Consider the following 18,773-nt stretch of genomic DNA (forward strand, 5'->3'; position numbering starts at 1 on the left):
TGTACCTCCACTCGCTTCAGAAATCTTTCGAGAGCTGAGTGGCAGAAGCAAGTCTGCATGGGGGTGCAGATTTGCACCTCACTAGCCCCACACCAAAGCAGCTAGCTGTCGCAGCCACTGGTCCAGGCAGGGCCCCCCCCCCGCCCCCCCCCCCCCCCCCCCCCATGAATGACAGGTCCCAGAGCAGCTGCCCGTTTTGTCCTGCGTTCAACAGCCCTGGTCCTTGCCCCGTCCTCCAGATATATTCTACAAAAAAAAAATGTATAAACTTAGATCCAAGTTTCAAAGTGTGGTTTGTGCAAACACTTGCAGCAGTTTTAGATTCTCATTAGCTACAGCTGCAAAAGTTGTAGCACCATGACCAAGTCAATTTTTTGTGCAAATTGTATATAATATAAATTTATATGCTTTCAAAACTTTACCAAAGCAAAATAAATGTTCCTTATTAGGTTTAAAGTTGCAATTTTTTTTAATTCTTTCAAAGCTCTCCAAAAGGCAGGTCTGACCTGGCTTTGACTTGCAACATTGAGGGGGTTTTGGACTATTGCCACCTTTGTTCCATGTTAAATGGCTCTAGAAGATGCATGAGGAACCCCCATCTTCCAGTACCTGCATGAATCAGGAGAGCAAGGAAAGTCTTAATTTGAAGTGGGACACCAACTGATCCATTTAAGGAATGTATACCTAGGGAAGGTGCACAATAGGGTCTCCCTTTCATACACTCAAGCCCTAAGACATCTCATCCTCTATCCTTTGGATAGGGGGATAAGAAGTCTGATTGTGGGGGTCCCACTGCTGGGGACCCCTGCAATCTTATTTGGCACCTTTGAGCTCTCTGCAGCGCTGGAGGCTCTGACTGAGTAGTTACGACCATGGCGCTGGAGTATTGTGCTGTCATGACTGCCCATTGTGACATCATGACTCCACCCCCTTTGGCTAGGGGATATGTCTTAGGGCTGGAGTACCCCTTTAAAGGTTACCTCTCAAACTTGATATATTTTAGATTAATGAATGTTGAATAACTTTCCAATAGCATGTTATGAAAAATATGCTTCTTTCTATTGTATTTTTCCTGATCGGTCCCGTCAGCAAGCATTTCTTACTCATGCTGGAGTCTAAACACTCAGAGCTGCCAGCCTGCTTTGTTCACAGCCAAACAGGCTGTGAACAAGGCAGGCTGGCAGCTCTGAGTGTTCTCCTTTGTGAACAAAGCAGACTGGCAGCTCGTAGTGTTTAGGACTCCAGCACGAGTCTGAAATGCTTGCTGCCAGGGAGACCCCTAGTGGTCATTTCTTCAAAGTGGAAAATTAAATAGAAAGAAGCATATTTTTTGATAACATGCAATTGTAAAGTTATTCTGCATACATTAATCTATAATATATCAAAAGTTTTGGATGAGGTACCCTTTAAGTGTATAATCTAATCACAATCCTTTGAGGGCCAATTTACAGATTATACTAGCAAATTTAGCACTATAGGTGGACTTTAGTTAGAATTTCATGCAGCATAGGCTGTTAAATCTAAGAAGTCAGCTGAAACAAACTGCTGACCAGTGCTGTAAGCATGCATTAAACATTTTGGATCAACTAATCAGGTCTGAGCAGCATGTGTCTTTTGCACATGTGAGCAAAAGGACAAATGTTAGTGTGACCAACTAGAGTATGGCTGTGTGCAGAAAACCATGCGTGAAAGGTGGCCATATGCCTTCATGATTGGTTGCGCATATATTTGCAATACAGACTTTTTTTTTTACAACTTTTTTATTACAAAGTGCATTAGAGTCAAAATTTTGCTTTCTGTTTAAAAGTGATAAATGTGGCTATTAGGACAAGCACAGCGACCAGAGCAAAGGCAGGCAGGACTCCAATAGTAACTTCCTGTATAACATTACGCTCATCTAGATTTGGGGAGAAAGAAAAAAAAAAAAAAAAAAAGAAGTTACTAGTTGCCCTCATGTTATAGACCATGCTGTAGGGAGAAATCGTACCTTCAAAACTCAGGGAGGGCTCAGGATCTAAGAGCAAGACCGGGCCAGGAAGACTAGCCAAGTTAGAGTGTCTCTGGAGGAAGAGTTCATCTGAAAGATTATCGTTCTAGTCAGCAAGTTGAATTTATGGCAACTGTTTTCATATCCTTAAGATTTGTCAGGACTAAAGCATTGAGGTTCAGGATTAAAATATCTAAAATTATATTTTATAAATGCAAAAATCACACTATATACATACACACCCTGTATTGCAGCTTGGCTCTATTAAAGTGATAAGAAATGAGTTGCAGTACCACACACAAAGTCCTGGACAACCCCTTTTAAGTTAGCACTTACCTCTTTTGGCCCTAGACTGAGGGCATTTCTTTGTACACAGGGGATTGTCTGGAGACTTTATGTTGCATATAATGGCATTACAGTGAAAGAAGACCTATAAGCAAGAGCCACAGATTGATAAAGATGTTGACATTACTGCAGCCAGCATTGGTCTAAAATTTGTAGCCAGACCATAGAGTTTAAGCAGTCAAGCAAATGCTTTATGCTTGTGCCATGTTGGTTTGAGGGACACTTACCAAGTTGGTTGTTAGTTCGCCATCTTGCATGAAAGCAAAAGCCTTTACTTCAAACCTTTTGCGGTGTGTAGCTTGTGGCACATTAGTGACAGGGTGAAAGATTGTAAGATAGTTATCCTGACTTTCTTGGCAGCTTTTGGGGAAAATAAAAATTGTATTAGTCTCAAACAGGGAGATTTCCCAGCTCCATGCATATGTATTTTCCAAAGGGCAAATTAATACAGCAATAAGACCTGTAATGTGCCCCTCCCTTATCACTAAAGTCTGGTTTAGGAAGTTAGGTGAATGCTACTTTAGTTGTGGCCAATGTCTGTCAAGCATGCTGGGAGTTGTTTTTGCAACATCTGGAGGGCCACAGTTTGAGACCACTGCCTTAAGAGGGGTGCACCAGGATAGAGAAATGTAGAATATATTATATTACACACAAACCCTGTGCATGGCTCCTGTGGCCTCTGTTGTCTTCTCCGACTGCTTCATGTTCTTTGCCATCCTTCTCTCCCACCTTGCCTACATCTGCTGCTCAGATCAGGATTGTGAGGGTGTCAGGTGCAATGATTGCTGGCAGAGAGATTGTGTTGTACTAAAGGGAGCAGGACTAATTGCAGGGCAGAAACCACGTGGTCTTTGTCACTCAGGAGGATGGGGCTACTTTCAGAGAGGATAGATTGGATGGCTGGATGTCATTCCCTCACTTTATGCATGCAAGTGACAGGGAAAATGCTCTATATAACTAAAGATTGATATTTAGACAAGTCGGTTGACAAGCTGTGGGTTTAATTCCACACAAAAAATAAAAAAATAAAACTCTTAAGGGTGATGTCCACTTGCATGAACTACCCCAAAACTGGCACCAGACCGCACTGCAACCACCATGTTAACAATTCTAATACCCCTATCCACCCCTTTTCCAGTTTATCAAGCTAACTTCAAGGTGAACTGTAATGCGAGATGGAAACTGCATTTTTTCATTCTACACATCTTTGCCTGTGAACAGGAGACTCGCACTGCAGCATTTGTAAAGCAAAAACTGTTGGGGCCAGTGTGAATGAGGCCTTTGATTTACCTAGTGTTCATAAATTACCTACCCATCAACTACAACATTCCACTGAGGTAAAGCATTTGGGTCTTCGGACATTGTTGCCCAACAGTCATCTAGAATTAGCTCAATGTTTGGATCCTTGCGGTTCAAAACCTGCACTTCTAAGAAGATTGGCTCACGCAAGGTCTTCACAATTGGATATTCACTGTAGGGTATCTGGTAAGAGATATCTTTGGAGAGCAAAATATATAATTTTTATTTTTAAATATGTATCTCACTTATGCAGTTGTGCAACAGCCAAGAAGTACGGTATATCTATAATGTTTTACCTGGATAGATCTTCATCACAAACAGGATAGGGCCACTCATCCTGGTGGGAGCTGGAGGTGGGAAGGTGCTCACACTCATATTTATGGTTTTGACATCAGAGCTATTAAAGTAACACCAGATTGTCTCCCTGTAAAAAACACGTTAGTCCTTATTTATAGCTCCAACAGCAGTCTGCCCACAGTTTAATTTTGACAAAACATATTGGGAAATTCATAGTTTGATTAGGTAAAAAGTTTGTCCACCTTTATTTTGTGTGATGCCAAATTTTGTGGTCACAGGGCATTTGATAATATTTGTGCTGGGTTACATTTGACGTTATTGCAATTATTTCCTACACAGAGAGCCAAGACAGATAAGACACCTACATGTCAGTTGTTACATCCCTGACCTCTGCAAAAAGCCAACCATGCCACACAATACCTTTCAATTTTTTCTTAAAGAGGTACTCTGCCCTAGACATCTTATCCAAAGGCTAGGGGATAAGATGTCTGATCGTGGGGGTCTGGCCTCTGGGACAGCCTGTCATGATCTCTGCAGCACCCAGTATTTTGAACATTATGTTCAGAATGATTGGTGCAGGCTGTGGTGGCCATGCAATGTCCCCTATCCAAAGGACAAGATGTCTAGGGGTTGAGTATCCCTTTAGAAGTTTAAATTCATTGTGCCACTTACCAAAAATAAAAAGCATCAATGAAATTCCCTGTTTAATTACTCCAGTATTTGTAGATGTTACCAATTGCAGATTACCTTAGTTCACTGTCTCTTGATATACTCCTTGGTGGTAGATCTTTCCAGAGGGCACTGACTTCATTTTCATAGAAGATCTTTCCACCTAAGTACTGGAGAAGCAGCAAGTTAAGTGTTATGGTCTTACAAGTCGGAGTACATGCAATGGGTTTCGTACTGGTATAGACAAACTGTCCCTTATGGGCAAGGAAACCAAAACAATTTGGGCTTAGTGCAGAGCAACTGTTTAATGCACTAAAGTGCCACCTGTAAGCTTACACTGCAAGTGTTACCCAGGTTCTGAAGGGCAGGTCTGCCTACATTGGGCACAGTAGTGTTTTGGGAGGTGGAGAGTTCTCTACATGGCTATTAAACTTTGCCCAAGACCCTGTGAAGTATCTCCAAATGTTGTAGAGCTGGACAGCTGTTTGCTTTCTGGGCATGCTTGGAGTTTGTTTTGTGACATCTGGAGACCACCACTTTAAGTCAACTCCATTACAGCTGCATGTTACTCATCTTTTCCAGGATATTGAAAGGTAACTCTGCCATTACTACATTATAAGTATCACTGCATTGTTAATCCCTGTGAAGGTGATAAACATGTCAGGTCAATGTTTCAAGGCTTTTCAGCAGCCTGGTCAGATTTGCTAGATAAATTGGGGGGGGGGGGGGGGGGGGGGGGTGAGTCTAACCAGGCACATCTGGAATTCTGCAGTCTGAACAACCTGTTGTGCATGACATTGACCGGTATCGGCATTATGCCTTTAGATGGTATAAGCATTCTAGCTATGGGTTGAAGCCACTTCCAAGCCAAGTAATGGAGTTTGTGAAAGCTGGAAAAGATCTACAGATGTGTAATTGAGAACACACTTTCTATATAGGCACGTACAATGTTTTGCCCTCATAATTTATGTATAGTTTGATAGACTGAAGCTCCTGAGAGGCAGTAGATCAGAGTTTAGCTTGGTAACAGTATATTGTACTAGTTAGTATGATTAGAATATGCACCAACCAGAATGGAGTCTAATCCACAACTTACTTTCACAGTGGTCCCACAGCTTTTTAAAGGAAATCTAAAAGAAATGATGCTGCTGCTCTTCTCTGTTGGCTGGCAGGTCCGATTTCTTACAGTGACTGTGCTCATATCCAGGTTGGGTTTGGTGACATTTGCAAAGACTTGAATGTTCATGAATCCATCTATTGTGCATGAGACCCACTCTGAGAAGGGGAGAATATATATGATATTTAGCATTAGTCAGTCAATGTCAAAATGCTATTTTAAGAGGAAGAAAAATTATATATAAAATTACTAGGATTATAAGGACTTGTAGTGACAAGACACTCGGGACTAATTCTCATTGGTACAACAATTCCGTCCAGTGTAAAGACCAGCGCGAGACGTGGCAAGGAATATAATGCCTCACGAGGAAATTTAACAGCCTGCAAAAGAGAAAGTTTAAAAGTATAAAAAGTTGCCCAAGTAGCTTCACTTTAGTACAGTTTGGAAACAATAGGGTCATTTTGGAAGCACTGAAGTAGCTATTGACCCACACATTAGAAATATTTCATCCCCACATGAGAATTCTAGCCACCCATGCTTGATCATATTGTTGTGCACCATTACAATGATTAAATAAGCTCAAAAAAAAAAACTCAAATACCACACTAATGAAATACCATTTCTGCATTCAATTTTATTTGCTTTTGTTTTGTTAAAAAAAAAAGCTCATACCTGCAGTTTGTCTAGCGAAATGCTCAGCAGCACACCATTTCTAGTGTCAAGTGTCATTCCTTGTTGTTGAAGTGAAGAGGTAGTCAACTGAACCGCCTTATCACCTATGTAAATCTCTTCAAGAGAACCAGCAGCACTAGGAATGGCTAGAGTCATGTGTGTTGCATTGCATGCAGGGGGCCCTAGGGAAGAGCAATCATTTTGTTAAGTCATAGTACAGACCTGGGGCGTCTACAGGGCTAAACCCAGAGACTAGTGTTGCTCACGAATATTCGCAATTCGATTATTCGCGAATATCGCATATTCGCGAATTTTGCGAATATAGCGCTATATATTCGTAATTACAAATATTCGTTTGTTTTTTTTTCCACAGTACACATCAGTGATCACCCCTTTCTGCTTCCAGCTTGTGTGGTGTAAAGAAGGCTGTAATACTACTGTGTGAGACTGTCGTGCGAAAATTCGCATATACGAAAATTAGCATATGCTAATTTTCGCATGCGCGAATTTTCGCGTATGTTAATATTCACATATGTTAATTTTCGCATGCGCGACTTTTCGCATATGCGAAAATAAAACAAGACTATAACGAATATATGACGAATATTCGTCCATATATTTGCGAATTCGAATATGGCCTATGCCGCTCAACACTACCAGAGACTACTTTGCATTGCCATTTATGGTCTATAAAGCCATTTCATGTAGACAGAATACCTGTAGCACAGATCATTTTCACATCAACTGTAATCCGTGGGTTGCTCCTCTCCTGGATCAGTTGAAGGTCTCCAATGTAGAACACCTGGCCTTGAGACTAAGGATTAGGAGAAGTCAGTACAATAAGACACTGTCACCATTAAGGTCCCTGGTAAGATTAGACTTACAGTGTATTTTTGTATTCCAGAGGCATCAAATGTAGCACGAATCATCAAGTTATCCTCATCACTGGTCAGATTATATCCAAGGCTTCTGGCCATCTCCACATTGACCCTCTGGGGCCTGCCAGGAATTTTAATGCTCCATGCAGATATGGGAGGTGGAGTACTTGTCACCCCCTACAGGAACATGTACAGTTATCTTTAAACTTGATTTAAAGGATGGGATCAATAATTAACTTCACTCAACATCTAAAAAGTTTAGGCTACAGTCTACAACTAAAAGTAAGGCACAGGAGCACAGCTCTAAAAGTTCCCATTAATAACCATCAGAAAATGCACCCAACGAATGGCAATGGCAGGCCACCCCCCCCCCCCCCCCCCACATTTCCATTTATAGCCAAACACTACCTCATCATGGAAGCCAGACAGGTGCCTTGGTATGGTTGCCTAAAAGGGAAAATAAAAAAAATGATGTTGGTAGTGATGAGCACATTTTACTTTGTTGACTCATAACTAGTTAGTTCTTTGTTAGGCTTCTGCTCCAGCCATTACCTAGTTCAATATTATCACTGGGACATGAGCACTCAGTTTACTCTTATTTGCTGGAGTTTTTTTTAGATTGTGTTAGATTTACACATGTATCCAGTATATGCTTTTAACATTCTGTGAGGCCATTCCCTCGCCACAACAAATTAAAGGAAATCTGTCTGTCACCTTCACTAACCTGTCACTATACCCAGAGAAAGTGACACCGATTACAAATGATACTTACCTGGTCCAGTACCTTGCTGTGGTTCTCAGACTATCCTCTTAAAGTGGTACTCTGAAATTTTTTTTAAAATCAACTGGTGCCAGAAAGTTACAGATTTGTAAATTACTTCTAAAAAAAAAATCTTAATCCTTCCTGTACTTAGCTGCTGAATACTACAGTGGAAATTCTTTTCCGTTTGAAACACAGCCGTCTGCTGAAATCTGTCCAAGGTAAAAGGAAATCCCCATAGCAAACATGCTGTTCTAGACAGTTCATAAAATGGACAGAGATGTCAGCAGAGAGCACTGTGCTTGTGATGTCAGCAGACAGTTCTGTGTTTCAAAAAGAAAAGAATTTCCGCTGTAGTATTCAGCAGCTAATAAGTACAGGAAGGATTAATATTTTTCATAGAAGTAATTTACAAATCTGTTTAACTTTCTGGCACCAGCTGATTTAAAAAAATAAAAATAAAATACATTCTCACCGGAGTACCCCTTTAAGTATTTTCAGCTCCAGGTCTGACATTGAGCCAAGCGACGTTGCCACTGCTGTTTTCTGCTGGGTCTTGCTGCTAGCAGACAGCAGTAGTAGAATCACTAAGCTCTACCCATGCGCCAAGTCAGGCCCAGAGCTGAAAATAAAGCAGATAGCCAGAGACCCACAGCACAGAAGGCGACTAGGTAAGTATGGTTGTCACTTGCACTGCCTGTCTTTACTGACAGGTTAGTGCAGGTGACACTGACGACAATTCCTTCAAGTCCATTTGTTTCACATGTTTGAGAGGGAGAATGGACCACATACTCTATATAAGGGGTCTGTTTTAAATGGGCACCATTTGCAGACACTTTTTATACTGTAGATTTATATTGTAATACATTGAATGTATTTTTGAATGAAAAATGCTGTCTTGTCCCAGCAGCCATTGCCTTTGTGCAGAGACAAAACACAGGAAATGTGGATGTGACAAGCAGGGCTCAGCATTAGAGATTAGCGAACTTACAGTAAATTTGATTAGTCACAAACTTCTCGGCTCGGCAGTTGATGACTTATCCTGCATAAATTAGTTCAGCTTTCAGGTGCTCCCGTGGGCTGGAAAAAGTGGATACAGTCCTAGGAGACTCCTAGGACTAGCCACCTTTTCCAGCCCACAGGAGCACCTGAAAGCTGAATTTATGCAGGATAAGTCATCAACTGCCGAGCCGAGAAGTTTGTGACGAATCAAATTTACTGTAAGTTTGCTCATCTCTACTCAGCATGCTCCAGGCTTGTCAGTCATCCTGTTGTGAGGCAGGGAGTTTACAAATATATGTATTATTACCCATGTGCTATACATTTTTGGCAAGTGACAGGTATTCTTTAAGCCCAGACTATGATCTTTATATGTTCAAAATATCTAAAGAGTTGATTAAGTGGTTAACATTTTTTTGAATTCGTTGGACTTCATAAAACCTCTTTGAGCTGGCACCTACATTCCTTCTGTTGTGCCCAGACTAGCCATGCTCCAGAGCAAGGAGTAATCCTAGAACAGGTGCGGTGAGCTGAAGCAAGCATTGCCAGTTTGTCACAGTACATATACAACTGAACTCCAGAGCCCCACCTAGTTGTCAGTACAATAAACTGCAGCATTCATAGGGCAATATTAATCAGTTCTGGCTGTCATGGGCAACTACTTTCCTTTACACCAGTTTTGTCTACCGAGTAGTGCCAGGTGGACATTCATACTTAGCATCTATAGTCAGTTTACCATCATATATTGCAGGTTACAGTCTATAGTTGGCATGTATTCAAGGCCCACGTCAGCCTGTTCATTGTTACAAGATACTTGATAGACCATGTTCTCATTGAAGGTTACATGAGCGACTCTTCTTCCAGTCTGAAAGAAGAACACAGGATTGGCATTACAAGGAGCAGCACATGGCACATGCATGTTTACTTGAGCAAATGCCATCTTAACACAAATCTCATTCAGAAAGCTGTATGCAGTATAGTGCATATGGCTGCAAGTAACAGCCTGACCTTATGCCCCCTCATACAACACTGTTTTAAAAGGGGTACTCTGGTACTTAGATGTACTCCACTGAAATTTTAAGCCAACTGATCACAGAAAGTTAGATTTGTAATTTACTTCTATAAAAAAAAAAAAAAAAAAAAAAAAAAAAAAACTGGTACTTCACTTCTGTATGCTTAACAGGAAGTTTTTTTGAATTTCCTTTTTGTCTGAACAGTGCTCTGCTGACACCCCTGTCCAGAGCAGGAGAGGTTTGCTATGTGGATTTGCTTGTACTCAACAGTTCCTAAAATGGACAGGTGTCAGAGGACTGATCAGACAGCAAGTAATACATACATTTGTGGAGCATACAGCAGATGATTAGTACTAGAAAGATTATGATTTTTTTTAAGTAGTAATTTACAAATCTGATTAACTATGGCACCAGTTGAGGGGGGGGGGGGGGGGGGAGAAAAGTTTTCCGGTAGAGTACCCCTCTAAGTGTCTGGTCACAGGATACCCAACTTGTGGCTGAAGCAGTGGTTGTAGGCAACAATCTGCATCAGTCTCTATGGAAGAGCCAGAGATAGTGTGAGTGTAGCTGCTTCATGCATTAAGATAGCCGATATGCCAGGCAGGAGGTCCCAGTGTTTTCCCCTTCTCCCTTTCCTCCAAGAGAGACTTAAAAGTGTCCTGTACCAACAGAAAAGGGTTTAAGTACGAGAGTTCCCCTCTAATACACCATTAAGACTTATCAGTAACCCTATACTCTTTGCAAATCAATGAAAATGTAAAGCTGTTTATAACATAGTTGCTGAACCTCTGGGTGTAAGACAAGGCTTCTAATTGACAAAGGCTTCAGGCAATTACATTTAACCTATACTGACACTCAAAACTCAGGACAGGTAGTTTGTGCCACAGGGGATTGTCTAGGTTGGATACAACTATAAGAGCCCTTAGGTCTGTTTATATCCAGAGGCTAGAAAGTTGTGATGCATTGGAACAGAAGTATGAAAAAATTCCCCATTGTATAAAATCATGTAATGACTTACCAAAAGATAGTTATGTATGCAACAGTGTTCCTAAGGCTTCCAGAATTGTGCAAACTCTGATCTTAGACCAAAACAGGGCAGATTGGTTAACCTCTTAAGGACCACGGGTTTCTTTTTTGCCCTCTTTGCCTCATTACCTTCTAAAAATCAAATGCTTTCGATTTGTACCTACAGACTCATAAGGGCTTATTTTTTGCACCAATGGTACTTTGTAACAACATTTCACCACAAAGTTTACAGCAAACCCAGAAAAAAAAAAAATGTGGGGCAAAATTGGGGAAAAAAAAGCCTGCAATTTTGTAACTTTTTGGGGCCTTCCGATTCTACGTAATGCACTTTATGGTAAAAAATGATTCTGTAGGTCCATACGGTTACAATGACACCCAGTTTATATAGGTTTATTTTACTACAAAAAATTATAACATGCACCAAAATTTGTATGTTTAGAATTGTCCTCTTCTGACCCCTATAACTTATTTCTGTATATGGGCTCATTTTTTGTGCCATGATCTAAAGTTTTTATCAGTCCCATGATTGTTTTGATCAGGCATTTGATATTTTATATATCTGACCGTGAGGATTAACCTTATATTTTTATTGTTTGGACATTCCCCACGCAATACCACATTTTTATATATGGAATTTGGGGACAAGGGGCGATTGAAACTTTTAGTAAGGGGTTAATGTGTGTTTTTCCTTCCTCCTTTAAACTTAGTCCCCTTAGGAGGAATCATTTGATTCCTCATACAGATCAATGTGGAACCACATTCCTCTGTGCTCAAATGATAAAGCCTGGTCCTGCCAGGCTTTATCATTGTCAGCCACAGCCAGCACAGGATGTGAGGTAAGCACTTGGGCTACCTCAGAAGTGGATTGCTTAACAGTCCCCATTACGACCCCCCCCCCCCCCCCATTCTCTCCCAAGGAGCAGCTATAGGTACCTTTAGACACTGCTGTCAGTGGCCATCTAAAGGGTTAATAGCTGACCCCCAGCAACAGGAATCAGCTGGGGGTCTTGTGAGGTGCAGACCGGTTAAGGGGTTAAACAGGCTGCATATCTACAATACCCATTGATGGCAAGTACCCCTTTCAGTGTTTGTGGGAGGGCAGATCACTCCTGTCCCATAAACACCCCTTTTACCTGCTGAAAAAAATCCCAAATAAACATGGTTTTCAGTCATATCACAGTGCTTGTGCAGTGAGTCAGTAACAGTACCTCATGGCTTAAACATATCTCTGGAATAGTCAGCAAGCTGCCATCTGGAGCGATATGACAGTCATCCACTTCTAATCCAGAAGAATCTGTTCAGGGTAATCAGATCCAGATCTTAGCACAGTTACACAGAAACCTGATCCTCCGCCAGTTCTTTGCCAACACCTATAATCCATATTTACAGTAACCGTACCCACCTACAACACGGAGAGTCTGCCATACACTCTGGTGAACATCTTTAGGTTTCTTTATTTGAAGCCCACTATCTAGACAAATTGTAGAACCTGGAACAAAGCACTTCAGTTACAAGAACTACATCAAAAGAATAAGACTTTCCAATATGGAAACCGTTAAAATGACAACATTTTCTGCTTAGTTTTAGGGCCTATAGCAACTGTCCCCACCAAAAAAAAAAAAAAAAAAAAAAAAAAAAAAAACCCATCCAAAGGATAGGGGGATAAGATGCCTGATCAATGGAGTCCCGCCACTGGGGACCCCCATGATCTTGCATGCAGCACCTCGTTTGTAATCAGTCCCCGGAGCGTGTTTGCTCCGGGTCTGATCACACGCTGCCCGCCCTGTAGTTGCAGGTAATGTCACGCTCCGTCCCTCAATGCAAGGCTATGGGAGGGGGTGTGACAGCTATCACGCCCCCTCCCATAGGCTTGCATTGAGGGGCGAAGTGTGATGTCACACTGCCCACCCTGGTAATCTGACCAAGAGCAAACACGCTCCAGGGACTGATTACAAACAGGGTGCCGCATGTAAGATCATGGGGGTCCCCAGCAGTGGGACTCCCACAATCAGGGGATAGGATGTCTAAGCACTGGAGTACCCCTTTAAAGATCTGACAAAAAACCTTCACATAGGAACTTGGTTACTGGACACCACCACTCTTCCTATACACAGGTTTTGATAAGTCTCCCACAATGACCAAGCCCCAATCTGGCCAGTAAGAGTGCTCATACATCTTCACCCAAGCTATAGAGTGGCAACACATTCCTTACAGCATTAAGACAGACAAGGGCTGACATTTATCATGGTCACACTTCACTTACACCAATGATAAATGCCAGCCAAGGTACTGCAATTATGAGCAGTGGTGGTCTTAGTGGTCAGACACTCACTGACTATACACACACACACACCTCAACATGAACATTAAATGCCCAAAAAGCCCTAAGAAGGTCTTCCTTATAACTAGGTAGAAGGTCTGAGATTGCACTTTTCAAATTACAGAGGTTTGTAGGAGGTTTTAAGGCTGTTTTGGTTGTAAATTCATGAGTTCAAAAAAGATATCAAATGTTAAAGGGGTACTTCACCCATAGGCATCTTATCCCCTTTGGATAGGGGCCAAGATGTCTGGGCAGAGTACCACTAAAGCCATATGGGGCAGTCTAGAGATCTCATTGACAGCTCCCCCACCCCTCCTTGTACTTTCCCTTTTATGCCAGTGTCAATTGCACAGTTTAGTTTAATGAATTTGCAGTTTTTTAACTACACTTTGACATGCAGCCTCTGCAACACCTTGAGTTGCATAGAAGCTGACAAAAAAAAAAAAAAAATTATATATATATATATAAAAAAAACACTCAAGGGCAAACATTGCACATAGAAAGAAATAACTGTACCTGTGAACTCCAGCAATGCAGCATCACAAGAGACAAACAGGAAACATACAAGTAAAAACCTGGAAAAGATCAAATAAGGAAAAAATTATATCCCAAAAGAAACTCATTATTACAGTTATACTGACACATTACAACATACCTCATCTTAGAATGCTGCATCCAGGACTTAGACACCTTTGTGCCTCTCCTACAACCCATCCTACTGAGCATCCAGCCTACAAAGAAACCCTAAAGAAAGAGGCCTCCAGGCAACTATATATATGCTCCATGGGCCACAATCAGGTGACAGCTGATGGTCAATCTCACCCCATGACTCCTAATTATGTAATGGTTCCCACATTTGTGCACATCCCTTGCAAATTAAATTCACAGTTTGAGGCTGTGTCTAGGCTGTGTTCACACGTTCAGGATTTTATTGCATATATTAGGGTCAGAACACACTGGGGGGAGATTTATCAAAACCTGTATTGAGGAAAAGTTGCCTAGTTGCCCATAGCAACCAATCAGATCGCTTCTTTCATTTTTAACATGGCTTCTGCAAAATGAAAGAAGCGATCTGATTGGTTACTATAGGAAACTGGGCAACCTTTCCTTTGCACAGGTTTTGAAAAATCTCCCCCACTACGTTTTGGCCCCCGTTAATCTTATCTGTTGGCATCCGCCAAAAACAGGATGGTGACGTATACTGTTAACGGACCCCATTCAATTCTATGGCTGAAAGGAGTCACCTTGACGCTCCTTTTGGGACGTGTGCGTTATTTCAAAAGCGCAACAGCCCCTATCATGAGTGTGCTTAAAATAGCACATATGTCCTGAATGGAGTCACTAGGGGTAGTGAATGGGGTGCGCTGCTCCCATTAACAGTATACAGCGCCATCCCATTTGCGGCGGGATGCCAACAGATACGATTAACGGGGGCCAAAACATAGTGTGTTCCAACCCTTTCTATGATTTATCAAAACCTGTCCGAGAGAAAAATTTGCTAAGTTGCCCATAGCAACCAATCAGATCGCTTCTTTCATTTTTGAAAAGGCCTCTGAAAATTGGAAGAAGCGATCTGATTGGTTGCTATGGGCAACTCAGCAATTGTTCCTCTAGGCAGGTTTTGATAAACCTCCCCCATTGAATATAAAGTCAGGAATAAATCATAAATAGATGACATATAAAGGACATATAAGGCTAGAACTCCACTGAGGTTTTTTTGTTGTTGCAAAAATGCAGTAAAAAAACGCCAATTTTCCCCCACAGCGTTTTTTCAGCAAAAAAACGCCACGTCCACATGTTAGCTGCAAGTCAATAGTAAACTGCAAAATGCCAGATCCACTTGGCGTTTTTCAGTTTGGCTTTTTTTAATCCTTTTGGCGTTTTTCAGCAATTTTGGGCTCAGAGGCTGGATTTTCAAAACACCCGACAAAACCTAGTTTGGCGTTTTTTGCCCTGAAATCGTGGCATTTTCCTCCAATAGAAGTCTATGGGAGAGCAAAAATGCCAAGAAAAACTCCATGTTGGTTTTAACTTTTGCATTTTTTCAGGCGGTTTTTATTCTTTTTTGGACTTTAGCGATCCAAAAAAGTGATGGAGATACCTTTTTTATTAAAATTTCGTAGGGTACCATAAAAAAATAATAATAAAAAAATACAGTAGTGATTGAAAAAATTGTATCTAATGAAATGTATCTTTTTTATTTCGAAATTTATATTAATTTTTAAACAGGGATCAATTTATGTGGGCGGGTAAAGCACTAAAAATGTAGCCGACAATAATAAAAATGTAGTGTGTGTATGTTTTACATTTTTTTTAATACATTTTTTTAGGTAGTACTACTACTCCCAGCATGGAACACACTGTTCCATGATGGGATTAGTAGTTCCTGTACTAATAGACAGATCGCCTGTTGCGATCCTCCTGTGTAATGTATAGAGACGGCCGGTGCATTGCCGTAGAATGAGATTTGCCATAGAATGAGATGGTCCGCCTCCATCACATCCTATTAGCTCACTCTTGTCACGTGACATATTTAAACGTCACGCATCAGCAGTGTCAGTTTGGCTATCACAGGGAGAGGATCTCCTCACCCTGTGATAGCTGAACGGAGCTCTCATGGCCTCTGTGGCCCAACAGAAGTTCACACATTTACGAAGCTCATACGGATGGCTCATATACATTTACTGTTGATCCACAGCGCTATCGGGATCCCGATGCCCAATGGCGCTGTCATCAGTGTGCGTCCCCGCGAGCGCCCCACGCCCGCAGCTCTACTCCCCGTCCCCCGTAGCTCTACTCCCCGTCCCCCGTAGCTCTACTCCCCGTCCCCCGTAGCTCTACTCCCCGTCCCGTTAACGCTCAGAGAGCGGGAAACAGAAAGTAGAGCATCGGGTGCAGGTTAAGTTATTCGCGTAGTGCTGCGCATGCTCAGTACTACTTTACCTGCGCCCGATGCTTTACTTTCTGTTCCCCGCTCCCTGAGCGTTAACGGGACGGGGAGTAGAGCTACGGGGGACGGGGAGTAGAGCTACGGGGGACGGGGAGTAGAGCTGCGGGCGTGGAGCTCTCGCGGGGACGCACACTGATGACAGCACCATCGGGCATAGGAATCCCCATAGCGCTGTGGATCAACAGTACATGTAATAATAGAGTAAATGTATATGAGCCAGCCGCTGCGTACATGTGTGAACTTCTGTCGGGCCACACAGGCCATGAGAGTTCCGTGCAGCTTCAGCTATCACAGGGAGAGGAGATCCTCTCCCTGTGATAGCCAAACTGACACTGCTGTGCGCATCGATGCGTGACGTTTAAATATGTCACGTGACAAGAGTGAGCCAATAGGATGTGATGGAGGCAGACCATCTCATTCTATGGCAAATCTCATTCTACGGCAATGCACCGGCTGCTCTTCTATGGTCCCCTGCACTGCCGTATATATACACCTTTTCATATTTCCCACAGAGAGCTGTGATTGGCCAGATGGTTTCAGCCAATTACAGCTCTCTGTGGGAAATATGAACAGGTGTATATATACGTCAGTGCAGGGGACCATAGAAGAGCGGCCGCCCGCATCTATACAATATACAGGAGGATCACGGCTGGTGTCAGGAGTGATACCCGCTGTGATCTGTTCTTAAAGGGGTACTCCGGTGCTTACACATCTTATTCCCTATCCAAAGGATAGGGGATAAGATGCCTGATCGCGGGAGTCCCGCAGCTGGGGACGCACGTGATCATGCACGCGGCACCCCGTTTGTATTCAGTCCCCAGAGCGGGTTCGCTCCGGGTCTGATTACGGTCGACCGCAGGGCCGGCGGCGTGTGACATCACGCCTCCGCCCCCGTGTGACGTCACGCTCCGCCCCTCAATGCAAGCCTACGGGAGGGGGCGTGACAGCTATCATGCCCCCTCCCGTAGGCTTGCATTTAGGGGCGGAGCGTGACATCACACGGGGGCGGAGGCGTGACACGATCAGGCATCTTATCCCCTATCCTTTGGATAGGGGATAAGATGTGTAAGCACCGGAGTACCCCTTTAACTTCAAGTACTACTACTCCCAACATAGAATACACTCTACTCCATGCTGGGAGCTTTAGTACCTGCATTAATAGATCGATCGCAACAGGTGTCAGAAGTTAGGTGCGATTTGTCTATTAATGCAGGTACTACAGCTCCCAGCATGGAGCAGAGTGTGCTCCATGTTGGGAGTAGTAGTACTTGCAGTTAAGGACACATCACAGCGGATATCACTCCTGACACCCGCTGCGATTGTCCTATCTATTGCAGAGATGGAGCAGCTGTATACAGCGCTCGCATCTCTGCACTAGACACTGTGTTCCATGCTGGGAGTAATAGTACTACCTAAAAAATAAAAAAAATAAAAAAATATATATTTAAATAGAAAAAAGTTTAACACACACACACACTTTTTATTATTGATTAAAATTTTGTTAGAAAAAAAAATACATTTAGTTAAATACATTTTTTTTACATCCCTACTGCATCCTTTTTTTTTTTTTTTGGTACCCAACCATTTTTGTATATAAAACGCCAAAGGGGCCAAAAAAAGGCAAATTCCACACAAAGGTGAAAATATGCCAGAAAAAACGCCAAAACGCAGGCCAAAAAATTGGCAGTTTTTCTGGCGTTATTTCTGGCGCTTTTAATCCCAAAAAATCGCAGGGCAACAATCTCTGTGGAATTCGAGCCTAAAGGAAAGATTGGAAACTTCTCCTGTTTTCAGATCCATTTCTAGTTTTGTAATTCAGTAACTGCTCTTAGAAACCTTATAGTGTGAACACAGCCAACGGCTAGGTTCACACTACAGGGTGGGCCATTTATATGGATACACCTTAATAAAATGGGAATGGTTGGTGATATAAACTTTTCAAGATGGGTGGTGACCATGGCGGCCATTTTGAAGTCGGCCATTTTGAATCCAACTTTTGTTTTTTTCAATAGGAAGTGAGTCATGTGAGGCATCAAACTTATTGGGAATTTCACAAGAAAAACTATGATGTGCTTGGTTTTAACATAACTTTATTCTTTCATGAGTTATTTACAAGTTTCTGACCACTTATAAAATGTGTTCAATGTGCTGCCCATTGTGTAGGATTCTCAATGCAACCCTCTTCTCCCACTCTTCACACACTGATAGCAACACTGCAGGAGAAATGCTGGCACAGGCTTTCAGTATCTGTAGTTTCAGGTGCTGCACATCTCGTATCTTCACAACATAGACAATTGCCTTCAGATGACCCCAAAGATAAAAGTCTAAGGGGGTCATATCGGGAGACCTTGGGGGCCATTCAACTGGCCCACAATGACCAATCCACTTTCCAGGAAACTGTTCATCTAGGAATGCTTGGACCTGACACCCACAATGTGGTG

General features: G+C 42.3%; 1 protein-coding gene across 1 annotated transcript; it reads right to left on the reverse strand.

Moving 5' to 3' along the window:
• Positions 1-1,770: 1,770 nt before the first annotated feature.
• On the reverse strand, positions 1,771-14,381 carry ZP2 (zona pellucida glycoprotein 2). The gene is made up of 18 exons (XM_056536251.1): positions 14,038-14,381; positions 13,899-13,957; positions 12,465-12,551; positions 12,271-12,356; positions 9,760-9,888; positions 7,673-7,711; positions 7,271-7,441; positions 7,104-7,200; positions 6,387-6,568; positions 5,965-6,094; positions 5,694-5,872; positions 4,676-4,767; positions 3,928-4,055; positions 3,645-3,828; positions 2,560-2,692; positions 2,324-2,417; positions 1,988-2,077; positions 1,771-1,897 (listed from the first exon to the last, which is right to left on the reverse strand). The coding sequence occupies exons 1-18, from the start codon at positions 14,106-14,108 to the stop codon at positions 1,782-1,784; spliced, it is 2,067 nt and encodes a 688-aa protein (XP_056392226.1). The 5' UTR covers positions 14,109-14,381; the 3' UTR covers positions 1,771-1,781.
• Between the last annotated feature and the right edge of the window lie 4,392 nt (positions 14,382-18,773).

Source organism: Hyla sarda, chromosome 8 (genome assembly GCF_029499605.1).
Source record: "Hyla sarda isolate aHylSar1 chromosome 8, aHylSar1.hap1, whole genome shotgun sequence".
NCBI classification, from domain to species: domain Eukaryota; kingdom Metazoa; phylum Chordata; class Amphibia; order Anura; family Hylidae; genus Hyla; species Hyla sarda.

Coding starts and splice junctions, on each gene's coding strand:
- ZP2 (XM_056536251.1), bottom strand. CDS start 14,108: ATGCTCAGTAGGATGGGTTGTAGGAGAGGCACAAAGGTGTCTAAGTCC. Junction 13,958..14,037: donor ATGCAGCATTCTAAGATGAG/GTATGTTGTAAT, acceptor GATCTTTTCCAG/GTTTTTACTTGTATGTTTCC. Junction 9,889..12,270: donor AGATATGTTTAAGCCATGAG/GTACTGTTACTG, acceptor TTCTTCTTTCAG/ACTGGAAGAAGAGTCGCTCA.